We start from the raw sequence: 10471 nt of genomic DNA, 5'->3' as shown, positions 1-10471 counted from the left end.
TCTTTGCTTTGTTAGTTTGTACACTGTATGAAGCTCCAAGTCCAGGTCGCGATGCACACAAGCGCTGCACAAGTGCACATGCGACGCTTCGCTGACTGGTATGCTAGTAGAACATCTAAGGCCATTTGAAGGTAAAAGAAGAGTCAGCGAAGTCAATACAGGTACTAAGGAAGTCAAATGAACTGAGACTAGGGAGCAGGAAGCACTTTTTTGCGCTGGGTGGAGGAGCACAGCGGTCAGCAGCACGGCCACACATCTGCGAACGCTTTTCCGTCTAAGAAATGCAATTGCTAGACGTGAGATATTGTGGAAATTTGGGAGACGCTTAATGCACGAAAGCTATACAACAAATAGTCACCTAAGCTGCTTGAAATGCTAAAAATAAGTAAAAGTGTAAACTGGTTATACAATTATACTTATATTTCCAACGCCCGCAGCGCTGGCTTCTGGCCTTGTGGTATGGAGCGCTAGTCACAAGTTCGAATCCCCGGGGGTGCATTTTTTATGTAAGTCGACTTTTTCGTTTTCCGCCAATGTTTTCAATACTGAGTTCACCATTTTTAGGCCGTAACGTTCACTGCTCCGCGAACTAGTTCACAGAACGCGCGCTGGCTGGTACTGACGCGCTAGCGAGTTCTCGTTGGCGTGCTGTTGCCATAAGCACCGACTGCTTGCGGTCGGTGAGCACAGGCTTCAATCAACAGACCCTTGACCTGGTGCGAACACGCTTTTACGATACAGGCATGAGTGAGGCAAGCTCCAAATATGGGGGAAAAGCGCATGGCATTTGAGCATCTCCATGGACGTGGACGGGGTTCATCCACTGCGTAGGCCTCGGCTATAGTGATTGCTACGATTTCAAGCCGTCCTGGGATGCTTATCTTAGGCATTTTACAGTCGACAACATGGCAGAAGCGCGGTACGACGATTACTGAGATATCGAGAATGCCCATCCAACGATGCCGTCGGATGTCAAGCATATTGTTTTGCAGAAACGAAACAGAAACTTGTTTGAATGCTAACTTTGGACATCGTCCAATCAAGGTGCATCTCGCCCGGTCGTCCCAGCCTTTAGTTGGTGCGGCCTCCGCAGACCGCGCATGGTAGTTTTTTTTCTTTCCAGCTTTATAAAATAATTACCGACTTGTCAACGGGATAAACGATGAAACGTGTGTTAATTTGAGCCAGTCTACGTGGTGCAAGCAAAAACGGGAGCTTGACAAATTCACTTCAGTGTCCCTTTAAGGTCTAACTTAACGGCTTCCGGGAAGGCCCTTACTTCGCGTGAGAACAATTTAGATTTCTTTGACGCACTTACGCTGTTTAATGTTGGCCGCAGGTCGAGTGTTTGCAGTCGGTGCTCTCCAGCGCAGGAGTCAGCCTACAGCGCCACTCATCAGAGGTGATGGCAGTACTGACGAGGCGCCTGCGGCATGCCGTGGTTCAACCGAGCAGAGCGTTCCTGACAACAGCCGCCCGACCCTAGCCGATATCCTGAACACTGCGAGCCGGCTGGACGGTTCGACGTAAATCCTGTGCTGCACATGAACTTGATCGTTTGTACTCATTAAAATAAAAGAACTGACACTTCATAAGCATGCGATCTGCTTCAGTATAGCCAAACCACCACTTCCATGTAACCGGGCAGGAGGCATTCTAGCAGAAGAAGATGCTCTGGCAGGAGTGGACGCACCGAGTAATCTCTGCGGATGTTTCCCACTGGCTGATACCATCTTCTTTGTGCCACAAGCTTTTATGCCGCAACTGCGTGACGTCCTTCAGCCTCCCACATAAGTTCAAACCTCATGACACCGAAAGACGCGGCACTTACCATCACCCGACGTCTATATAAACCTGAGGAGTCGACGACCATTCCATTTAGAGTTCCTGTATAAGCTTCGCCAGAGTTACGAGCCCGATTTCCACGGGCCGCGGGTTCCACCCTGACAGGAAAGCCCGCTTTCAGTGCTGCGCCCCGAACTCGTTTTCCAGCTGTGTGCAGGTCAGCGGCTGCGACTTACCCGCGCAGCGGCCGGCGCAGCCGCCCCTCAGCGCGCGCCGACTTGGCCCCGCCGCTGCAAACGGCGTGGCTGCTCCTACATGCGCCACTGCTGTCCTTCCCGCACAACTTTGGAACTCGAGATGGCGGATGGACGCGCAGCTCTGTTCCTACAGGGGAGCTATATACAGGAACGCTAGCTCCGCTTGCTTAGCTGTGACACCTGGGCATACTGATGATATTTTCTGCAGGCTGACACCGCCATAAGCCAGGAGGCTGTAGCTGCCTTGTCAGCCTTCTCCAGCCCGAAACTTACGACCTCCTCCCATCGGTGGTGTGTCTAAACCGGCGGAATATAGGGTCGTTCCAGTGCAAGCAGTCGCGACACCCGGGACGTGCAGCGAATAGTATCTCCGGCGGTTTTCCACAGGTTATGTGAAAAACTCCAAAACATCATTACCATTGTTCTGCCACCTACCGCTGTTGCTTTTGTACGTTCCCTGCAACGTGTGAAGCAGTACGCGCAGCGTGTGCAGAGTTGAGTGAAAATGCTGATCCTCTTAAGTTCGGGGTGCGTTGCAGTGATTACTGTGTGGTACATGCTATGCTGTCGTTGACCTATCAAGGGCTGATTGAATGAGCGAAATCTGGAACTGCAAAACCTGCCGTGACGCGACTCAAACTGGAAAATGCAGCCGCACAGCAGGCGACATACCCTGAAAGATTGACCTGAATATTGAAAAGCTTCACCTGCTCTGAAACGGAACGCTCAGCTACAGTGAACTAGGATATCCTAGTTCACTGTAGCTCAGCACAGCCTGTGTATGACAAGTTTGACGACACGATGAAGCGCCTAGACGAACGAGGCATTGCAAGCAGTCGTTTGTATGAAGTTGAAGGAAGAGGAAAAGTGCAAAAGGGGGCAGAACTCAGCTTGAATTACGCAGCGGCCATTTTAATGTTGAAGTATACATGGAATAGCTGTTACACCGAAATCGTTCGAGACAACTCCAGCAGCTAATGGGAACATTTGATGTACCTTGCCTTTCATCAAACGGTGTTATACCTATCCACGGGCTCCCGGCGAAAGCAGGTAAGATAACCCGACATCATAGTTTGCTACAGCCCCGGTAAGGCTGTCATCTGTGGCTTGCTGCGCGCTAGAAATGGGGGTCCGCATAAAACCTGGCTTCAAGTCTTAAAAACTTCGACGCTTCTGTTTCTTAAGATGTGCAGCGGGGCGTTGCTGAGTTTTAGCGATAATGGGAGAGTTGGTGTTTCTGCGTCTTAGAAAGTCGCTGCCGGGCCCGCGTCATAGACTCCCTTGTACAGCATTAGAAGAACGCTAACACCCTTGGCCGTGGAGCGCCATCCAATTGGACAGACAGAGCTTGAAGCCGCCCGGTCCGCGGGAGATTCGGAAAGTAATTTGGCACTAATTACTGGGCAAACTGTCTAATTAGGACGTTTTATTTACCGTGTTACCCTATGTTGATATCCGAACGTTATATTGTTAGCACTTTTTGTAGTTAGGCGACACATTATTGGCGCCAGAAGCATTTTCGGTGGGTGAGGCGCTTTGTTGGGATGGGGTTGTACTAGGAACAGCTCCCGATTATGTGGCGGAACCTATTTCTAACCAAAATTAGCGTTCAGCGTCGTAGCGATTCGGGTGCTTCAAAAGGGCTAACTAGGTTTTCAAAGGTTGCGATTTTACTTGTGCAATCGCTGGAATACCATCCAAGGAACGTCCGGCAGAAAAAATGGTTTAAAAGGGTTAAATATTATCCGAGTTATTGTTAATTAAAACGGGCCAGCAATAAGCCCTGGAGCGCTTGCCCTTTCTGTGCCTCTCCGAGGCACTGTGGAATCAATGACGTCACCGACCCGGCGGAAGACCACCTAGTAAAACAAGGCAAGGCGCTGGGACCTTCGAGCCATTGGCTCCACTCGGCGCTACGTTACGCTTTTTTTTTAAAGCGCCGCAAAAGCTCCGCTTACTCTACTGAGCGGGGCCGGTCGGCCGTTGGCCGGGCTGCTCGCGTCGGCCGAGCTCCTCGCGTCGGCACGTGAGTTTCAGAACAGGAGAAATGAGTGTTCCGAAGGCAAAATAGGGGGCACCAAACAAAGTATGCTCGCTCACTACAGTGATTGAAGATTTCTACCGACGACTATCGGCCCGTTGCGTCTCCGCATGCGGCGCTTTCACGAAGAACAGCCCTCCGAGGCTGCGTTTTGCAGAAGAGCCTTAGCACTGCCGCAGTTATCCAGTCACCACTTTACGAAACCGTGCCGACGACGATCACCAGCGCAATCTTTCACTGCACTATCAGATTTTGAGCAATATTCCCGCTCTGGCTGGCGGTGACAAGTTGTTGCTGCGGCAGCGTATTAGCAAAAAAAGGCCATACTTCAAATGTATTTCCAACACATTTAATACATGTATTAATTCTGTATTTATTTTGCATTAATTTGTCCGCATTCGAAATACATTACCAGTGCATTAAAAATACAGCAAAAGTACATTTCACAAATGCATTTTAAGTACGCTCGGAATATCTGGTAAATATATTCTCATCATATTCAAAATGAATTTAAATGCAATCTTGAATATGTCCACATGTATTGAATGTGTGCTTAAAATACATTGGAAACATATTTACCTTCACGAACCTGGGAATGCAGCCTTTAATAAGTGCATTGAAAATGCATTTTAAATGTATTCATGTCAAATCAAAAGTGTGCTAGAAGTGCACTTAAAATATTATCTCAATACATATGAAGTGCATTAAAATGCACTCAAAGTGCACTTGCAATAGTATTTTAAATGTATTTAAATCTCATTAAAAGTGCATTGAAGTGCTAAACTTAAAATGCATTTAGAATGCATTACTGAATGTACTGCTTCCTTCAAGCATGCAACAAGCCATCAGAATAACCCACACAATAAACTCAAAATTCTCGAGGTCCCAGATGAAGCACAACTTCGTTTATTCAGTGATAGCAGCTGGTGCCTGTCTGGCGGCCCTTCCACTTTTCTTCAAAGCTGTAGCCGCATTGTTACATTCGCGGCGCAGGTAACTACGGACGTCGGATTCCGTCACGTTGGAGAATTTCTCCAGCACATGGACTGAAAAAGAACAAAACAGATTTAAGGGTGGTCCTAAACAAGGTTTAAGAGGCTGCAATTTTCCATGTGCAATCGTTGAAGTATGATCAAAGGAATGTCCATCAAAAAAATGGTTTGAAAGCGTTCAGCATTAGCCAAGTTGTTGTTTACTGAAATGTGCTACAAATATAGCCTAGGGCTGTTGCTCTTTTTTTGTGTGTGCCTCAAAGCACTGTAGGTGCTATGAGGTGACCAGCTCAAAGCAGGATCACCTAGAAAGCTGTCAAGGCCTAATGAAACTTTGAAAGACGCCAGACAGAGCGACACCACACCCTTGTGAGGAACAAACAACGACTAAATTTATTTCGATAGTGCTGCTGCCTACACAGTGAGCTCGAGGCTGATATACAGTGTTGCCAGATGGCTAGAAGAAAGGAGCCGAAGTTGGGGGTTTCTACATACTCCCCCCGGAATGAGCTTCAGATCATTCTAAGGTACATTCTATAGGATACAATAGCTGAATCGGTCTTCTGAGGATGGTTTCACTTGGTAGACGCACCATACACGCTCTAACATGTCCATCTCGTCCGACCAGCACATCGTCTACCACTCCGGTTTTCCACAGCTGTCTTGGCAGATGATGCTCATGAACTAACACAAGAGTTCCTTTCTCCAATGCACTGGATGCACTTGGTACGGCAAAATGCGCGGAGCGCAAACAAGTCAGGTACTCCTGTTGCCATCTTCGCCAGAAGTAATCAGCCAACTTTTGCCGGTATTGCCAACGACGGGTCAACTGATCCTGCGTTGATGAGTGTGTTTCCTGACCAGACCCACTGGGAAGGCAAGTCAAACGTCTGCAAACAAGAAAATGTGAGGGGGTCAGTGGTTCTGGTTCGTTCGATTCCGCATACACGTAGGTTAGCGGTCTTGAGTTTATAACGGCTTTGATTTCGGTCAGAAGAGTAGTGAGCTCCTCAAAATTGCAGTAGCAGTTGCCCAACACCTTCTTTAGAGATGTCTTTACGGACCGGACCATCCTTTCCCAGAATCCGCCCCACCAGGCGGCTCTTTCGACGATGAATTTCCACTGAATCTGATGACCCGTGAAATAGTTCTGGACCTCTTCTCCACGCAGTGTTTCCCACAGTCGCTTCAAATCCTTTGATGCTCGCTTGAACGTTTTTGCGTTGTCCGAAAAGATGGTTCGACAAACTCCTCGTCTTGCTATGAACCTTTTGAATGCCATGAGAAAGCTGGAAGTAGTCATGTTACCCACTAGCTCCAAGTGCACAGCGCGTCTAACCGCACACGTGAAAACCAGTATGTATGACGTTTTGCTCCTGCCCTGATCCTTTGTATTCAATGGTCCTGCGAAGTCAAGGCCAGTCACCTCAAACGGTGGAGCCTGAGTCACCCTGTCACGTGGCAAAGGAGCTACTGGTTCGGTTGCAGCGCGGCTGTTGAAACGGTTGCACGTGAAGCATTTCTTCAAGGCCTTTTTGACCATTTGTCTTCCACGAACCACCCAGTACTGTTCCCTGAGCTTCGTAAGCGTTTCAAGTGCGCCAGCATGTAAAAGTCGGCGATGGGTGGCGCATATCAGGAGCTCGGTGAAATGATGGCCCGCAGGGAGAATGATCGGATGCTTCGTGCTGTAGGAGAGGGCGGAGTCGTCAAGACGTCCTCCGACCCTTAATATTCCGGCTTGGTCGCAGTAGACATCCAGGTCACGCAAAGGAGAGTTGCTTGCCAAGCGGGTTGACCTTTGAATACATTGCAGCTCTTCCGTGAAGGCCTCGCGCTGCACCTGCGCTATCACAAGCGTCTGAGCTCGTGCGATCTCGTCTGCTGTCAGATGTCCCGTGTGCTTCTCGTTTCGGTTTCTTGAGTTATGCAAGAAACGTTGCACCCACGCTACAACTCGAACAAGCTTAAAAAGGGAGCTGTACTGCTTCATTGGCAAGACCGTTTCTTCGACTGTTACGTTGTGAACGCGAACTGGTCTTCTTTCTTCCTCTGCTTCAGTCAGTTCGACATCCTCATGTCGTGGCCAGGCCGCAGGTGGTTCAGCAAGTCAGCTTGGTCCATTCCACCAAACCACGTTTTCCTTGAGGGCCTTAGGGCTCCCTCCTTTCGTCAGGAAATCAGCTGGGTTATCCGCTCCGGGGCAGTGATTCCACGTATCCGGATCAGTTCGTTGTTGTATATCCAGCACTCCATTGGCCACAAAGGGTTTCCAGAGTCGCGCTGACCCTCGGACCCAGTGTAGTGCAACGTTAGAATCTGTCCACATGTACCACCTCGCAACTGGTAGGCTAAAAAATTGGGACAAATATTCCTTCATTCTGGCACCCACCAGCATTCCCATCAATTCCAGTCTTGCAAGAGAAAGCTTCTTGATTGGCGCCACACGTGACTTCGATATAAAACCAAAGTCACGGTCGATTCGCTTGTTCCTGTTGCGCACAAGTACGCTACAGCTCCGTATGCCTTAGGGCTTGCATCCGTGAAAATGTGGACGTCAATTTGGCCGTCCGTGAGACCACTGTATCTTCTGGGTACTGTGACCTCCATTAAATGATGCAGCTGTGTATGCCACTGCTTCCAAGCTGTCTGTACGTCTTCAGGTAGAGGGGCATCCCATTCGAGTCCCCGTTCCCAGAGTGTCTGAAACAGCAACTTCGCGGTCACTGTTACTGGGGAAATGAGTCCAAGCGGGTCATAAATGCGCGCCGATGCCTCAAGGATGAAGCGTTTTGTATTGCTATTCTGATCCAAGAAGTCCAGGACGGCATTTAAAGAGAAGGCCAAGCAGTCTTGCTCCTTGTTCCACACGAGTCCCAAGACCCGTGAGCAGCTGGCCATGGGGCATTAAACTTGGCTCTCGCCACATCCTGTCCTGTCATTGTCCAGCAATCGTTGCAATGTATTCGAATTCGTGCTCCACTTCCGTAGTGTCATGCTCGCAAGATTCATGACCTCGAGGGCTCGACGGTAGAAATCTTCCGCCTCTTGTTCTGACTCCGTTCCGGTGATTAGATCGTCCACGTAGAGGCTTTCCGCGATCTTTTTTTGTTGTCTCGGGGTGGCTGTCCGCCTTCGACAAGTGATGACGCAAAGTGGCGGCGAGAATGAACGGGCTACTTGTCGCTCCAAAAGGCACCCTTGTCATTCTCCAGACTTCCATCGGTGGGCTTGGGTCGCTCTTTGTTGGCATACGCTCATACCAAAGGAATCGCAGAGCATCGCGATCCTCAGGGCGCACCGAAATCTGCAGGAACGCCTTTTCAATGTCAGCAGTGAGGCCGATGCGATGAATCCTGAAGTTCAGTAGTACCTTCAGAAGGTCCGGGATCAAATTTGGTCCTGCCTCCAGACTCTCATTTAGGGAAGCACACCCTGCATCACTGGACGATGCATCAAACACGACTCTAATTTTTGTCGTAAGACTGTCAGGTTTGAAGACTGCTCGATGTGGCATGTAGTACATTCGTTGTTCGGGCTTGACGTCAGCCTCTGCAGGTACTCGTTCCGCAAATCCTTGCTGCAGGTACTGACGTATCGACTCATCGTACTCAGTCATCATCCGTTCATCATTGACCAGCTTCTTAGTGAGGTTGAACAAACGCTTCTTTGCTACAGCTTCGTTGTCAGCTAATTGGAAATTCACTTGCTTCCACGGCAGTCCAACCTCGTAGCGTCCGTCAATAAGCTTGATGGAGGATGTAAATTGCTTGACAACATGGTCCTCTTCGTTTTGTTGGGCGACTGGTTCGGTAATGCCAAGACTCTCAAGCTCCCAAAAAGACCTGAGTTCGGCGGACAGGCTCTGCGTTTCTCGACACACGTGGGTCCGGAGAACAGCAGCGGTCGAACAGCAGGCAGTTGAGCTGCTGCGGGGAATTCGTCCCTGAAGTGTCCACCCAAACTCAGTGTTGACCGCAACCAGAGCTTCCTGCAGTTTCTGCATGTCTCCAGACACGAGAGTCCAGTAGTAGTCAGCTCCAACGAGAATGGAGATGCCAGTTCTCGTCAAGTGGGCTGGGGGGACGGTGACATCCGCCAGTTCCCGTATCTTCGCCTTGGCTTCATGAACGACATGCTCAGGAAGAATGAGATGGTTAGTGCAGATCTCTGGTATTTCTAGAGCTTCGATGGAATGCTCCTTTCGGTTGTATTGGCTCCTGAGCCAAAGTCGCACTCGCTTGCGTTTTTCCTTGATGATGTTTCCGGCTCCTCCGAAGGCGTATATCGTTACGTCCTCTTCCCCAAGAACCTCCAGCTGCAGTTCGCGAGAAAGTTCTTCGGTCACAAAGGTACGCTGGCTACCTCCATCAAACAGGAGGCGGGCCAGTTCTCTTCGCTGACGTCCTTCTTCCCAGACTTGGGCCGTTTCGAGAAGCACGGAAGACGCGTTGTCGTTCTTCTTGCCCGTAGCGGAGTGCAGCTCTGTTGCTGTGTTCTCACTTTTCTTCCACCCAGGGTCGCACATCTGAGTCAGGTGCCTCTTGCCGCAATTCTTGCACCTGACGCTTTTGTTGTGACACTGTCTCGAAGTGTGGCCTTTGACAGCGCAGCGGAAGCATCTACCGGAATCCCGGAGGGTCTTCTTCTTTTCTTCCAGAGAAAGTGGTGCTTTACATTCCTTCGTTCCGTGGTTCTTCGCAGCACAGAATGCGCATGGATCCATGTGCCGCGACCCACTTCCTGAATACAGTGAAGCCGTTGACGCTTTCGACTCTTTGGTCTTTTCATTTTCGAAACGAGGTTTCGTACTGGGGTTCTTGCGTTCTTGTCGGCCCACTTGCAATGCTTGTTCTCTACTTTCCACTTCGGTTTTTAAGAAATCAAGCAGGCCCTCTATGCGCAATCCGTTGTCTTCCTTGACTGCGGAACGACGCCTGTGATATTCGATGACAAGTTCGCTTGGGAGCGTTCGCAGCAGCGCGGAGCAAAGCATCGCTCCGTAGCTTTCGCTGTTCACACCCAGAGCCGTGAGCGCCGACATGTTGCGCTGCAAGTGATCGTAGAGGCGACGTAGGCCGTTAACCACATTTTCACTTCGTATGGTAGGCAAGTCCAGTAACTGGGTGAGATGTTCCTGGATAAGCACATCCGAGCGCCAAAATGCTCCTTCAAAAGCTCCATCACGTTGGCGTAGTTCGCTCCTGTCACTTGTATCCCAGCTACCGCCGACGCAGCTTTCCCAGTGAGCGTTTTCTGTAGGTACAAGAACTTCTCCGCGTTAGAAAGAGCTTCGTTGTCGTGAATAGCCTGCCGAAACTGCTCCCAGAACGGCTGCCACTCCGTGGCAGCGCCGCTAAATCGTTGTAGAGCGAGCTTCGGCAACTTCACCTTCG

The 10471-nt window shown here is 49.8% G+C and overlaps 1 protein-coding gene across 1 annotated transcript; it reads right to left on the bottom strand.

Annotated features, from left to right (window-relative positions):
- Window positions 1-5866: 5866 nt before the first annotated feature.
- On the bottom strand, window positions 5867-9603 carry LOC144167679 (uncharacterized). The gene is made up of 2 exons (XM_077696897.1): window positions 8377-9603; window positions 5867-5965 (listed from the first exon to the last, which is right to left on the bottom strand). The coding sequence occupies exons 1-2, from the start codon at window positions 9601-9603 to the stop codon at window positions 5867-5869; spliced, it is 1326 nt and encodes a 441-aa protein (XP_077553023.1).
- Window positions 9604-10471: the final 868 nt, after the last annotated feature.

Source organism: Haemaphysalis longicornis, unplaced genomic scaffold (assembly GCF_048455015.1).
Source record: "Haemaphysalis longicornis isolate Haplotype H1 unplaced genomic scaffold, Haemaphysalis longicornis Haplotype H1 scaffold_1, whole genome shotgun sequence".
NCBI lineage: Eukaryota > Metazoa > Arthropoda > Arachnida > Ixodida > Ixodidae > Haemaphysalis > Haemaphysalis longicornis.
Note: the sequence above shows the minus strand (reverse complement) of the source record. Positions and strands in the feature narration are given on the sequence as shown.